Source organism: Dermacentor variabilis, chromosome 1 (assembly GCF_050947875.1).
Source record: "Dermacentor variabilis isolate Ectoservices chromosome 1, ASM5094787v1, whole genome shotgun sequence".
Taxonomy (NCBI): Eukaryota; Metazoa; Arthropoda; class Arachnida; order Ixodida; family Ixodidae; genus Dermacentor; species Dermacentor variabilis.
In genome coordinates, this window is record NC_134568.1 from 230,577,428 (window position 1) to 230,593,878 (window position 16,451).

A 16,451-nucleotide genomic window follows, 5' to 3' on the forward strand; every position below is an offset into this window, starting at 1 on the left:
AAGGAATATCATTGGGACTCCTTATTAACACTAAATCACTTACAAGCATACGAGAAGCTAACTGGCATATTTAAATCAATTTATGATAAAAGCCGAAAGATAATTACTACGAAAAAAAGGAAAATCGAGAAACCATGGATTACTAATGAAATTAAAGAGTTAAGTTACATCAAAGAAAAGCTGTGGCGCCGCAGTAGGGCTAATCAATCAGACGTGCAGTTAAGAGAAGAATTTAGGCAAACAAGAAATAAGCTAACAGCTTCACTAAGGCTAGCAAGGAATAAATACTATAGTAATAAGCTGAACGAGTGTAAATTTAATTTGAGAAAATCGTGGAACATAGCAAATTCCCTAACAGGCAGACAAACGAAATGCAACATAGACGAAACCATAAGAAATAATTTCCCCAGAAGACAAATGGATGATATAGCAAACGAATTTAATAACTGCTTTGCTAATACTGTTCAGAAACTTAAGAAAAATTCCCCTAGGGGTACAGGTGACATACCAATCAAATCAAACGTCAACTCTGCATATTTGAGTGAGGTAACTGTTCTAGATGTTTGGGATGCAATAAGGTCATTTTCCATTACTAGAATGCCAGGATATGATGGGATTAGATTTCGTGGGATATTTTTCAACTTTGCTTGTTTGAAGAGTGTGCTGCTATATATTTACTCTGAAGTTTTTAGGACGGGTCAGATTCCCAACGCAATGAAAATAGCTATGATTAGGCCAATTTACAAAAATGGCAAAAGGCAACAGTGCGAAAACTACAGACCTATAGCAATCTTGCTGACATTGTCGTGTGTTCTAGAAAAGGTTATGCACAAGAACATGGTTTCCTTTTGCGAAAAGTTTCATCTGTTGTCTAATTCACAGTATGGGTTTCGTAGCAAGAAAAGCACAATCACACTACTAGAGGACTTTGCAGACGTAGTCAACAGTGAAATAGATAAAAATAAGATAGTAATTGGTCTTTTTTTAGATCTGAAGAAAGCTTTCGACACGTTAGATCACGATCTACTCCTTGATAAATTAGCTCAAATAGGATTCCGTGGGCCTTTCATAGAGGTTTTTAAAGACTACTTCAAAAATCGTTATCAGGTCGTTCGAATTCAAAATATAGACAGCGAGTTAATACACATAAAGCATGGAGTCCCACAAGGATCCGTACTAGGCCCGCTACTTTTTAATTTGTATGTGAACGATTTAGCCCATCTAGCGCTAAACTCAAAGATATACCAATTTGCGGATGATACTGCTTTAATATTATCCCATGACAATGTTAATGAACGCGTTACTTTGACACAGGACGATATATACAAAATAATGGCATGGTTTGAGAACAACTGCATATTTGTGAACAAAGCAAAAACACAGTTAATCTGCTTTCACAGCCTGCACAAAAAAGTGCAGCTAACTGCACATCTATACCTGCATAGTGAATACTGCATTGGATGTACTTGCCAAAGTTTGCAGTATGCCACAAAAATAAAGTACCTTGGTGTTATTTTCTATGAATATTTCTCATTTGTCCATCACATACAATATGTAGCTAAAAGACTCCGAGCAGTATGTGCAGTCATGTACAAAATCAGATCAGTATGTGACGTTCGGTTAAGAAAACTCACATATAAAGCTCTAGGGGAAACCATATTACGATATGGCATTACGATCTACGGACTTGCTTCGCCATATAGGCTAAACGTGTTAAATAGAATAATACAAAAAATAACGAATAATATAGCATACGGAACAAACAGCAATTCCACTGGCCACAGTGAGCTGATGGCAGAACATAGTATATATGATGTTAAACAACTTTTTCTCTCCGTGATACTTACGAAGCATTATTTTGATGAATCATTTAAAACAAAAAACGTCAAAACCCGAGATCTGCGCAAGACTGAAACATTCGCTCGGGCTAAAGCATTCACGAACTACGGTAAAAGAACGCGATCATTTTATGTACCGTTCTACTTCAATAAAACACAAGTTCCCAAAGTATCATCATTCAGGAAAATAAAAGATTTTGTGCGTCACACGGTTCTGACAAGTGACTGGGAATAGCAGAGGCAAAATATGTGGCAGGAATTTTCTGATGAACTTTCGCTAGCAATTGTATAAAACAGACTAGAGTATTGTGTTCTTTCTATGTGTATTTTGTTCTTTTTTTTACTTTCCAATAGTGTTTGACGATTGCTACTTTTCCAACACATTGACTTCTGTATATGATGAAATATAGGGATGTGCTGTACATTTATTTTGCTGCTGTAATCTCGTAACAATATGTATTTGCTTAAACTATGGCTCGTGCAGGAACAAATACAAGAAATTAGACGAGTGATGAAGGAACAGGGTGAGGGCATGGAAGTGAGGAGGGTTCGAAAATGTGTCCTTGTGTTGTGCCTTGTTGAAGGCAAATACACAGTGGTCCGCATAAAAGCATCGGTGCTTTCGCGGACTACAGGTTACTACTTGTGGTGCATACAAGAAATGTAATTTTGCTATTGTACATTTATTTTTTCTCTCTTCCTGTTGTTCCTCTGTTCTTAGAGCACAAGACTGTGAGATTTGGGCCAGAGCACTGCCCAGTCCCGCCCAAAAGCGTCATTGCTTTGGCGGGCTGAGAAAATATTTGACTATGTTTTATGTCCTAATAAAGAAGAAGATGTATACTCACATAGGTTGCTTAGTAGAGGACTACCGGATAGTCTATGAGGGACGGCCGTTAAAGCTGTCTTTTGTTGTGACTTTGACCTTTCTAAAGTGTATAGAGCAGTCTTCTCTCTCGTTCTATATTTGCCCTTTCCTACAGTGTGGACCAATGCAGTGGTAGAGCTGCAAGATCACCACCTGTACCGCCACGCCCAATCTGCGTAATTAGATTACTGCCATGCCATGGGTGGTGATAAACATCTGCTATCAGATCCACTCTGAATTTGTATATGCACACTGTTCATAGTGTGTTACCAAATTTTTTTAGACCCTCAGCTACAACAGTTTTTATTTTGGGGGGGGGGGGGGAGGATTTCATTGGAATCTCATTTCCGTGCGATTCGCAAAAGCTGGTTCCAGCTCAGTGGAGACTTCCGAATTTCTTTGGCGAAGGCAAATTTCTTTTTCGCAGAACTAAGATTGGTTTCGTGGTCCTGGGGATTCGCACAGCAAAACATATTTTTGGGGGGCAAAATTAAAAGGGGTCGGCAGACATGCACCGACGTTTTTAACTGAACTCACCCAAGTAGTTTTTTTAGTTTCTGCAGTGATGATGGCTTCAAAATGAAGCTTAACTGCCGATATTGCATTTTATACAGTGTGCAGTTGCTGCAGTTTACTCCTTGTACACATCTACAGCACAAAAACATAAGTGCTGGTGTCACTCATATTTCTGCCACTAGAAAAAAAAAAAGGCATTGTTGCACCAATGTTTGCACCTCTGCATCTCACTGGCAGCCATAACAAGTGAACTACCATATATATTTGTATAAGGGTTGCCCTCACCTACGAGCCGCACTCCCCCTTTGGAGGGCAAAATTTGGGGGAAAAATTCAAGACGTCCTGCCGAAAAGCAAAGTTAGTTCCGTTGCCGCTAAATGATACTAGCTGCTTTTCCATCGACGCCACTAAGGCCAGCACCACCGTGCCATTATTTCTGTGTGTGATGCATCGTCTCGGCTGTGTTGGCAGTGTTTACAGACAGTGCCTCTAGAGAAGGGAGCCCTGTTTGGGTCAATGATGGTCATAGACGATGGGCCGGCATTTGAGGTTGTTTACTGCAGCATTATGTCATTTGCGCCTTTCTTACCCTCTGTTACACTTGAAGACCTTTAGTGCAAAACAGTGCAAACAACCTTTAGCGGGCCGTCCTAGGCCTGATTCGTGTAAGGCCACACCCAGCCAAGATTCTAGAAAAAGAATTGCAGCCCTCAGGTGAGTACATATGGTATTGTTAACCTTTGTCACATCCTTTCTCACCCCTCTCATTGCTCTGTGTAGCCCAACAAGTCTACTAAGAGCCAAGCTTACTGGAAGAATCCCTTTCTGAAATTATTTCCTTCACTTGTACGCACAAATGCAAGAGTAAATTTAAACGTCCACAGTAGACAATCTGCATTCTCAGGTGGAAGCACAGCAGTGGTTTAGGGAAATGTCCATTTTTGTTGCATTTGTGTTTTTATTTTCACAGGTACACAAATTACTATGCATACATATACTATTGAACAAGAAAAAGCTTAATAAAGTGTAACACCTGAAGTAAACCTGATGACACTGCATGGTAGGCCAATTAGATTACTCACCCATGCTACATAGAATGGGCAGAGGCAAGTGAACACGCAAGGAGAAGCACCACTGCAATCTGCAGCGATGCAGATGTTTAAAACCTAATAAATTACATGCTTTACACATAACACTTAAAATTAGCTCTTGATGATTACAAGTACCTACCCTACACACCACCATCAAAATCATTTCAGAGTTCTTTTGATGCTAGTCTATGTGCCTTATGTATTATTACGCAACATTTCTTGCTCTTTAATAGCCCCAAACAAAGTTCCATTATAACACTACTGTTCAATAACAATGAGGTTCAAGTGTTTTAAATTATCTGAAAGAAAGATAAGCAATGAGAAAGAAAAAAAAGCATGCTCACATACCCTACAAAATTCCTCAAAAAGTCCATTTGTTTTTCATTCAGTGTTGGGATAACAGCATTCAATGCCTGGTAAAAAGAAAGAAGGAAGGAAAAAAAACATCAGTAAAAAGTTGTCAACAATTTACATTAAAAAAGTATAATCACCTTATGAGTAAACACATTTCTATTTTATGGTTTCAAGTGATACCAAAATAAACTAAGAATATTAATGTCATTGAGATTTGTATTGAAACTCAAACTTAAATGGGCCCTGAACTATTTATCAAAGTTGAGGAATGCATTTGAAGTTAAAATAGACTATTTTAGAAATACTTTGCCGCAAGTACTTCAACACGTTCAGAGAAGTGGAGTTATTGGCAATCAAATGTCGTGTACGATCCCGTTCGCTGCGTTCCCTTTCCTTCCTCAATGCCTTGTACTGCAAAGGCTACGGGAGAATGGAGAGTGCCCACAAGGCTCCGCCTAGTGACTGTCACCATGGCGCACAGTTCAAATATGATTTTGGATGTTCACATAGATGCCACTACCTCGGATTTTGGCACCTACGACGTGCCAAATGTAGCCAAACACGGTTGTCCTCAGCAAGCTGCAGTGTACTCAGCCAGCGAACTTGTTGCAGCAACCCGCAGTGGCCGCGGTATCTACGCTATGTGGCAGACCTTAGCTATGCGCAAATGTGGTACATATGTGCAGTGCTTGCTTTGTGCATGAACGGGGCTTGAGTGCACGCTTGCGCTCATATGCTCTAAGTTGGCTGCGCTACACGGTGTGGACAGGCTTTGTCCTGCACCAGCTTAACCGATGAATAGTGGCCACATCTAACTTACACATTTTGAAATACTATCAATAGCTCAATACGAAGTGAAGTCTGCCAAAGCGTCTAACCAGGAGCGGCAAGGAATGAGTGCACACTGGCAAGCATGAGTACCGTCTCACCTAAAGTTTTGCGTATCTCGAGGCTAGTTGACCGTTCAAAACTAGTCGAAATTACCGAGGCCCGACGGCTATGACAGCAATAAGCAGGGTGGCTAAAGTTTAATTCCCACACAGATGGCCGCGGCCAAGCATGAGCAGATGATAGTTGACTTTTTCCTGAAGTAAGTAGTTATTATTGAAATTCGAAAGATTTTTGCTTACTTCAGCCTGTTTATTAAGCTGCATCAATAAATATACACAGCAACAGTAGGAAGAAGTGCCCTGATCCAAACACCCTTCTTGATTAATGTCAGCTATTGGAAAACAGCAGCTGGATATGGGAATCTACTATATTATTAAATGATGCGTCCAGAAAAGAGTGAGGAGCAGGCTTCCTTTGAAAAGAAAGCATTTAAAAAAAATGTGATTACTACATGCTCCGCTTGCAAGCTCCACGCACTGTGCGCGACTGCAAAATTTGCCTGAGGTGTTCACAGCAGTGTATGCTATCCAAGGACTGTGTTTTTTCACCAAACCTAAGGGGTGGTTCCAGGACCCCTTTATATTTACAAAAAGAGCCACATGTGAGAAAAGCTTGCGATGGCTGGAATGCTAGATGGTAAGTTAGGATGGTAGACAGGCGAGTGTTGGAAGTTAGTAATATTTGTCATGTAAAGCAAGGGATATTTTCCTGAGGCTTGCAAAGTTATTTTCTTCACGTGGCAATGATAATTGACTACTTCCACTAAAACACCTTTAAATGATACCTCCAAATAATGTTGCTCCTATTGAGTAGAATATTGAAAACCACTACTGAACATTTCAGCATGTTCCAGTCACAAATATTGCCCACTAAATAGATGTAAAAACTAATTACCTAATAACGATGACGATGATGATCATATAGAGAATGGATTATTTCCACAAACAAACATAGGATTGTGGGGTAAATGAGGGGCACCAGTTACTAAAAGGCAACTTGACAAGCCCTGAACTTCCAGACATTAGCTGTAGCAGGACAGAAAAATATATTGTGAGCATAGTGTTTGTAAAAACTGTATACGTCACTGACAAGGAAACAGCACGATAAGACATACAATTATGTACACTAATATAATACACAATACAGTCAAAACCCGCTATAACAAAATCCCACAACAAAATTCTCACGACAACGAAATATTTTCATATCCCCGGCGAACGCCCATAAGATTAACAAATTATTATCAAACATAACGCCTATAAACTTGTGTTCTTTTATAAATGGTAGGGCACATTGGTGCATCTTCAGGACAAGGTCTGGATATACTAAGCCCCGTCTTTAGAGAAAAGACCACAGCGACGGTTTTTTCAGTGGAGAAATGAAAGCCGTTTTCGGCTACTCATTGTGCGAGTTTATTTAATAGAATTTGCACTTGTCGTTCGCAGGTTACTATGTTTGATCCTCAGCACACAATTTGTAGATTATCAACGTATAATGAATGCATGAGAGAAGATGGAATTATTCTATTTACGGAGTTCATTTTCACTCCAAACAGAGTTGTGCTTAGTATACATCTCTGTGGCACACCATTTTCCTGGACGAATATGCGTGAAAATGCTGTTCCCAGATGGACTTAAAATGTTCGATCACACATAAAGTCAGCTAGACATTTGAGCATTTCTCTATGGATCCCTAGATCCGCCAGATCTCTTAATATGCCAAATAAGCAAGCGGTGTTGTGCGCCTTTTCATGTTCTAGTCGGACAATGTGATCAGTTGTTGAGCAGTTCTTTTCATAACCGTATTGGTGAATGTCTAGTATATTTTGTGCTTGAAGAGTGAATGTCAGTTTTGTATTTAGGATGCTTTCATAGGATTTTGATGAACAGCTTGTGAGGGCAATGAGCCGGTAGCTGCTGGGAGATGTAGGCGGCTTTCCGGCTTTCAGGAAAGGTACAATGATTGCGGTTTTCCATGATTTTGGCATTATGCCTGTATCCCATATTTTGCTGAAGTCTAGCAGAGCTTTTACAGACACAAGTGAAAGGTGACAAACATTGAATAATGAATGCGGTAATGGCCAACTGCCGTTTCTTTGCCACAGAAAGTGCCCTGTTTTATTCTTGAAGTGTTCGGGGAGCATCGTAGGGTTCATTTGATGTCCTTGTAATGGGCAATCTCTGTTTCACTGCAGACTATTTGTACTTTTGAAATGCATCAGAGTAGTTCGCTGAGCTAGAAACATTATCAAAGTGTTCACCTAGTATATCAGCTTGTTCTTGTAGTGTTGTCCGATTGCCTGGAGCTGTGAGTGAAGGTACTGTATACGATGAACAGTCTCCTCTGAACTTCCTGAGCTGATCCCACGACTTTTTGGATGTGACTGAACTATTCATTGAGGACACACATTCTTGCCAAGATGACTTTTCCGCATGCCTCCAGACATATCGCGATTTCGCTTTAGCCTGTTTGAAGTTAATACTATTAGAAGGGTACCTTCTCGGGATACCCCCAAGCCTTATTTTGCTGTTTCCTTGCTTGTGTACACACTGGCGTCCACCAAGGGTTTAGCTTTTTTTCACACAATGTTCGATGATTAGGGTATTGCCTTTTCTGCTGCTGCTATTATGACTGCCATGAGTTTTTCATTCATTTCATCTATGTTGAGTTCTGGTGAAAGGACACCTTCGAGTTTGGCGTTCTCCATAAATACAGCACAGTCCATATGCTGTAATATCCAGCGACGTGGTTTAGAGTTTATGGTAGGAAATGCGGACGATAGTTTGATGATTGCTGGCAAATGATCACTTTCATATGAAGTGTCGAAGACTGCCCAATTAAAATCACTAAAAACAGATGATGAGCAGAAGGCTAAATCGAGACAACTAAATTTGCGTGAGCTTGTTGAAAAATATGTTGGTGAACCAGAGTGTAAAAGACATATTGTTACGCGCGAACCGTTTACTCAAGAACAGCAAGCTCAGTATTCAAAACTCGGCCACTCAAGGACACATCCACATTGCAAACGCCAACGGGGTATCACGAGTCACTGCTCACTCCACAAAAACTAGTGCCCTGGTCCCAACGAAACGTAACCTAGAATCCCAGAAGGATTTTAAACAGCAGACTCATGATGGAAACCGTTGCGCCCGCGTCTTCTAAAGCCATGGTGGAGACACCGTCAATAAGCACACAAACCCTATTCTTCAGCATAAAAATAGTTGGAGGTATATCAGCCGGCAGCAAAGGTTTTCCAGTGACCTCATTAACGGCCATGCTGGCTAGTTTTCCAGCGGGGGTAACGTGAAGCAGCGCCGTGGAGATGATGACGTGATGCGCCGCCAGGGAGATGGTGATCGGTACACTTGGAAAGCTGGTGGTCGTAAGAGAGTGCGATCGGAAGCAGGCGAACGGTTGCAGGTTCTTCCTTTTGCCAAGCAGCTTCCTGGGGTGGAATTACGTGGCCTTTCTTCTTAGAAGTGGCCTCCTGGAGCGGAGTTCCCTGGCCACTGTGTCCAAGCTGCGACCACTGTGCCACGTAGACGGCATCAATTCCCCATAGCTTGATGGTCGACGTTGGCTACAGTATCTGGCTATGTAACCTGGTGCGCCACAGCTGTAGCACACTGGCATAGGGCGAAGCTCGGAATGCTGATGACAATGTTCTGCTGCGGCCGTGCGTGGAGAGTAACGAATATTCTCGCCTTGTAAGTCATAGGCAGGGGCTGGTTATCGAGAATGTGGGCGCTGATCAAGGCTTCAGTCAAAAGAATCATTATAAGATGGTTCGCTCAGGTCATAATGCGGACCATCTCTATAGCTGCCAAAATCTGCAGTGTTTATCGAGTGCTGCCAAGGAGTCGAGGGGATTGCACAAACAGCATCTCAGAAAGCACAGGAGCTGTAATGTGGCACCACACAACGTGCTTGTTCTTCGTGTGGAAGGAGCTCCTCACAGACAATCTGACGAATGGTGGAGGATAAGTCTGTTGGAGAACTCGTGTCCACACTGGCCACAGTCGTCATGTTAGCTAGCTGTCCAAATTTCGGTGTAATTCGACAAGTCTTCAGTGTTTTGAAGGTACTGCAGCGCTGTATCACATCTGATACAGTTTCCATGTTGTCTTTTCCAATGAGGAAGTTATATACGTCTTCTGTGATTCCCTTTAAACGATGTCCCACCTTATCTTCTTCTGACATTCAAGGGTTTATGGTCTTGCAAAGTTTTAGAACTTCCTCGATGAATGTGGTCCATGTCTCTCCAGGGACCTGAGCCCTCCGAGCTAATGTTAATTCCACTCGTTTCTTCCTAGCATCCGAATCGCCAAAACACTTCTTGATCTCCTCAACGAAACGGGCCCAGGTAGTTAGTGCGTCTGCATGGTTGTCATACCAAACCATCGCCATGTCGGCCAAAAAGAAAACAATGTTCCTCAGTTTGGAAGCACCGTTCCAGTGATTGTACTGGCTTACCTGCTCATAATGGGTGAGCCACTCGTCGACATCTTCCCCTGCCTTTGCGGAGAATGTAGGTGGCTCTCAGTAGTGCTGAATCGGGGCTGGTCCTGCCGATGCAGAACTGGGAGGCATGATGGTGGCCGAGGGCAAAAGTCTGGCAAGGCAACGGCTTCTACGAAGGTCTTGTACTGATGGCTTTGTTGTCGGTAGTGCAAGTTACCCCGCACAGCTCCACCAAATGTTACACACGAACAGTTTACTTAAATATGCAAGGCAGATCAAAGGGAACGGTTGGCGTTTTTCCGGGAGCGGTCCAAAAGTAGCCCACCGAACATCGTCCTCTTTCTCCACCCTCCGTGTTTTTGCCATTCGCGCTCCTTCTGCCCTTTGTTACGAGAGCTCGTGACAATATGTTGGTTGACAAAATAAAGTCTTCAATGACTTGCCCTCTTTAGTCTGTTCTATCGCTGCCCCAGACGGTACAATGGGCACTAAAATTTCCTACTAAAACAAAAGGCTCTGGCAACTGCTGCATTAGATTTTCCAGATGTCCTGCAATAAAATGAGTACAAGGTGGGATGTATACTGAACAAATGGTGATAGTTTTATGTGACAGAACAGTGATGGTGACAGCCTCGAAAAAGGTATTCAACTGGACATTTCGGGTAGGAGTGGCAGCCTGAACGACTATGGCGGCTTTTCCTGACAAACGGCTAGAGTTCTCACGGTCCCTTTGGACAACGGTAAAACCTTTAGGAATTTGACTGTTCTTGGGCCCTAGGTTTGTTTCTTGATGACAGAAGGCCACTGACGAGAATTTATTTATGATGTCTCTGATGTCACCTACACTATGGACTAGGCCTCTGCAATTCCAATGGATGATGAAAGCCATTGCAAAGCAATTAAAACTTATGTGTATGCGAGATATAAAGTGATAGGTGACATGCAATGAAAGGATCACTGCTTTAATCAAGGGTGGTAACTGTTCAGGTTACCTGTCCCATTTTCAGAAGTTTCTCCTTCTTGGAGCACTCCAGGGAGCACAGATATTTTGGTGTCAATGATGCTGGGTTTTTCGGATCGATCTCCATCGCCTTCTCTGAGGCGTTGGATGATCGAGAGCCAGGTGCCAAGACACGCGTCTCGGGCCATGGAGTTCAGTTCAACTTTGGGCCCTACGGTACTGCAGTCTGCCGGCCCATCTTCGTTGATGATGAAGCAGCACTGGCTGCAGCCACCAAAGGGGCGGATGGAGTTTCTACAGGAATACCAGTTGTGGACCTTGCAGAGTCCGAAAACAGGTGCGGCGCCGCCACCTGTCATGCTGCACTGGCCTAGCTTACTTGAGGTAGGTACCCAAGCCTTTTTCTCGCTCCATAGAACGAAATTTTTTCCTTTACAATAATTGCGATGATTTCTTTTTCTCTTTTCCAGCAAGGGCAGCATCGTGAGTATGCTGGATGGTCTCCCTTGCAATTGACACATTGTGCAGGAGAATTGCAGTTGTCAGAGGCATGGTCATTGGCACTGCATTTCGCACATTTCTTTCCATCTGCATGATTGTGAGGCATGCCCGAACCTCTGGCACTTAAAGCACCGCCTCAGCTTTGGTATGTACGGTCGGACGTTGATTTTCAACTCTCCTACATCAAGCGAAGTGGGCACAGTGCTGGTACTAAATGTGAGTATCATGTGTTTTGTGGGGATCTGTTGGTCATTTCGTCGGAGTGTTAATCTTTGTACTTTAATTAGATCTTGGAATCCTTCAAGGAGCTCTTCATCACTAAGGGTCAGGAAATCTTCCGATATTACTCCCTGCTTGTGTTGAGCGAGCCATGTGGAGAGATTGTCACGTTAATGTCACCAATAATGGTGAGTTCAGAGCGAGCTTTTCAACTTGGATCTTGCTTGGTCAGTTCAAAGAGGAGGTCTCCATTAGCCATCCTTAAAGCTTTGTAGCCAGGTCCAGTCGTGTATGCTAGGCATTTAGAAACTAGGAATGATGACAGTTTTTTTACGGTTGTGCTGCCTTCACAGTGAAGAACATAGTACCATATTTACTCGCATAATGGATGCAGCCTCACTTTTCCAACCAAGAAGCGTGTTCTTTTTTTTTTTTCTCGTATAATTATTGCACCATGAACTTGCTGCCATGAAGTAGGAGACACACGGTACAATTCAGCGTCTGATATGGCGTTCGGCAGGTACGATTGTGTCCGATGCCGTGTTGGACGCCAAATCGTACCGTGTCTGCCACTTTTATTGCGATAGCAATTATATGGACACTCCAGACACATTTTTGCTGTCGTCTTTGTCGTCACTGCGCGCTGCATGGTATAGGTGTGAGTAAAAGTGCATGAGGGAAGCCGACGATCGCGGCTCAACCTCACGGGCCATCTTTCGTCGCGCAAGAGGCCCCAAAGAGAAGGGAGGGAGGGACGACGACATTGTACTCTGGCAGCAACTGCGTATTGCACAACCCCGCCCGAGGGGCGCTGACAATCGCGGCTCAATCTCCCGCATACAAGGAGGAAAGCGGGAAGGAAACACGCCGTCTTCTGTCGCATGCATGGCAACGGGGGGAGGGGGGGGTGCATGGCATTTTACTCCGGCAGCAACTGCGCATTGCACGGCTGTGGCGCGCCCTATCTTCAAAGCAATCTGCGTCGGGAGCCGAGTTGATGGTGGCTTGTACCTTTGTGCTCGCCGTTCTCGCCATTCAATTTGCATTGAAGCAAATGTTTCAGTTTATACAGCCAATAAAACTACCATCCTTACTTCATGTAGCTATCTACACATTTTGCTATAGCTATGGATGGTTCGCATTTCACATGAAACTGAGTTTTTTAGAGGTGGCCACAGAAAAAAAGAACACTGAAAATTTTACCCCGCATAACGAACGCACCCTCCAATCGAACTTTGCCCATATTTTTCAGGAAAAAAAGTGCATTCATTATGCGAGTAAATACGGTACTTTGGAAATGTGTCTTGGTTTGGTTTCAAAAAGAACTGGAAAGTTGCTTCGGTGCACCCTCTTTTTAGGGGGTGATCTTGGAGGAGGGGAAAAACGTTTGGCATGTAAGCCTTGGTAAATTCCGCAGCGATGGTGGCCACCCACCACCAAGCCCAACAAGCGGACGCTACTAGGTTAGAAGAATACCTGCAGACTTCAGCCATGTATTGCTGCTATAACCTAATATAATGTAAATCAGGGCTGGATAACTACACCAGGTTAACCCTTGCTGACAGGAAACTCTGAAGTGAGAAGGAGTGAAGAGAAGACAGGAAAGATTGAAAGCGAGAAAAAAAGACGAAGACAGAAGAGGAGGACAGGAAAAGGCGACTACCAATTTCGCCTGGGTGGGTCAATCCGGGAGTGCCGTCTACATGAAGCCAAGGCCAAAGGGGTATGTTGCCTCCGCCGAGGGGCTTTAAAGGTCCAAACACTCTGCATCGGCTCAACCCCCAGGATCCCCTTTTTCTCATACACGGCTAAGCCACGCACGGTTAATCGCTGAAGGGTTCAACCCTCATGTGCTTGGGTACGTGGTGTTGCAACACACCAAACACCTGCTGACGCAGACGAATTTTTGAAGGTGAGGATGGGAAACTGTTTGCTTTTTAACTACACCAATACAAAACGTTTTTAAATAATTGCTGTTGGAGAAGATTTGTGAAGCAGTTCCTTTTCACACCCTGGACATTGTGCCTCTTTTTTTAATAGTTGCTGCTGGGCTTTTTTGAGGCACTATATGTGACCTAGCAGTTCAGTTGCTATCTGTTGGTCCAGCTGTCCTGCATACTTGATAGCACAGAAAATTATCAAAGATGTGCAAATGTCCAAAAGCACCTATGTCTGTCCTTGATACATTCGCATATCATCGACCCAGGATTTTCTCTCGGTGTGTTTAGTCAACAAGCCCAATCATGCATTCTACTTCAATAGCACAATGTGATCCAACATCAGCAGATTTTTATACATAGAATTATTGATATACAGAATTACTCTGACCAATATTGAATTCATACTCAGCTGTACTACAAAATATTGCTTTCTTCAAAATTCAAAAAAAAAAAATGCAGACTAACAGTCAAACCAATTTATGATACCAGGACAATACTCATGAATATGTAAATGATTTAGTGTGGTGTCACTCACCTCACTAAGGAAGATGATGCAGCCCTTGTCGAGAGAAGCAAAGTTCACCTGAGCACCGCATACAAACAGCTCGCCATCGATTACACGGCGTACACAGTTGCACAGTGACACCTGTGCAGCCACCTCTGTACTGCAGCCAGCAACAAAAGCAAAAGTGAGATATATATGTGAGCTTAATTTCCCACGAAATGACAGATGACAAAGTATTTTGTTTACATGCTGAGCGAATTTCAATAAGAATACATACAGGGATGTTTGCAAACAAAGACTGGCTGGCAGCAAGCTTTAACACAACGAAAATGAGAAGGAACTGAATTCACTGAATCAGTTAAGTGACACGCAAGTCAGTAAATCAAGACATGCATGTCAACAGCACACTTAGTGCAGATGCTAATATGCAATCTGGTAAAGAAGGCTACGCTGCATGAAGACTAGTTGTATATGTTGACAGCACAGTCGATGACCAATAATTTGGACTCCACAGGGAATGTAAATAAGTCCGAACTATCGAATGTCCAAAAAAAAAAAAAAGAATGTATCCAAAAAAGATTATTTACGTTTTAAGGCCCCTATGCAAGGAAGAAGTGGTCGATTCATTGCTGCATGCATTTCTGCTTACGTACAACCAAGTCCACCTGTATTTCTGCCAGTTTTGTGTTGTCTCTTTATGCCGATGCAAGGACTGCAAAGGCTCGAGTCAGATCTGCATGTGAAGGCTCCAGAACTCCTGGCACATCATCATCATCATCCCAGTTAGAGTCGCAGTTTGACGGTGGGGAACTTGCTCAATTGTTTTGTCATCGTTCAGTGCAGCCATTGCCTCCTTTACTAGGTGCCTGCAGAATGGCTCGAGCTCCCAACGTAACGGGCCAGCCCTCAGTTGTGAAGAAGCATCGTGAGGTGGCGTTCGCAACCGACACTATCATCTTCGATGGCTGGTAACTCAGCGCACGGTGTTTACGTGGTCGGTACCGCAGTGAAACCCCGGTCGGCACAATCCTTTGGGTGTGCTTTTTAAAGGTTGGTTGCCTGGCTGTCGAATAGCTGTCGCCTGTAATGCATGTAAACATACGCCGAGCTATGGTTGAGGTTAATGGCCTTCGAGATCAGCGCACACGCTTGAAGATTTCGGAGGCCAAAAGAGGTAGTGCCCAGTGGTTCCGCCAGCCACGTGGCGTTCGCAACTGACACTAGTGGATAGGATAAAAGGGAAAGGGTTTGGCAGCTGGTTTTCCGCTCATGCAGCAGGCATGTAGTAAATGAGGCACTGGTTCAGCACATGACGACACCGCGCTGTTGACGTCTGCGAAGTGTTCAAATGTAACGGCGTCACGAATTAGCACACCGCAGCTTATCTGGTCACTAATAATGTCCTCATTTGAGCTTTGTTGTGGTAGGCGGCAGTTCAGGCACTTCAGTTACGAAGCCGGGCTCATTTGGACTGCGACTCGACTCATGCGGAGTCGGACTGTGAGAGCACTGTTGGTGCCATTTGACGTGCACTGTCGAGAACATCCCGAGAAAGACTTCTTGGAGCCAGCAGAGCGCTGTCTGGAATGCATAGGAAACAAACAAGCAAGCACAGAATGGTGTAACGCTGTCCAGAAGGCAAATTCGAATTCAACAAAGAAGAGCAGGCCCATGCGTGGTGGTGCTGGAATGAATGTGATGATCGCAATGTTGATGCGACCTCACAATTCAGACAAAGCCTCCAAGATTGGCACTTGCAGTTAAATCTCTGAGGCACAGTGCTGTGACCAAGGCAAGGCTTCAGGGATGACGATGTAGTGTGTAATCTCTGAAGCCGCACTTGATGTCTCATCAAGGTTGCCAGAGGAGATAATGGCGGCCAGCGTATGCTAGAGCCATGAATTGAGTCCGGATGATCGAATGTAGAGCTCGTGGCTGTCCGAAATATTGGTCGTCTTTACACATTAAGTCTATGGGGCCATTGACGGTGCCCTGAAGCTGTCTGAATTACCGAGCATGCCCGGATTATCGCTGTCCTATTTATCGGTCAGCGACTGTATTGTGCCACAAGAAGATCACAATAAACAGAAAGTGTTACCCAGCCGCAATTTGGTGGACACAGACTTCAGCAAGTTCCCTTTCCCACAGAGGAATTTCTTGCTTCACATTGTCTTCAAGAAGCACAGATACTGTTGCCTGCAGAGAAAATAACATCACCGACAACTCCCACAGTTGATAGCAAAGAACATGAAAGTGTCAAAACCTTGATGGCAAGCAACAGAAATTAAAAACAACATATATATACT

At 43.5% G+C, this 16,451-nt stretch overlaps 1 protein-coding gene across 1 annotated transcript in view; it reads right to left on the minus strand.

Moving 5' to 3' along the window:
• The window catches only part of IntS8 (integrator complex subunit 8), a 121,914-nt gene that overhangs the window by 67,508 nt on the left and 37,955 nt on the right, over positions 1 to 16,451 (minus strand). The window contains exons 9-11 of the mRNA XM_075670665.1: positions 16,244 to 16,341; positions 14,176 to 14,305; positions 4,662 to 4,726 (exon numbers count right to left, since the gene is read on the minus strand). Of these exons, the coding sequence (XP_075526780.1) occupies positions 4,662 to 4,726; positions 14,176 to 14,305; positions 16,244 to 16,341 (293 nt within the window). The remainder of the gene's footprint in view (positions 1 to 4,661; positions 4,727 to 14,175; positions 14,306 to 16,243; positions 16,342 to 16,451) is intronic.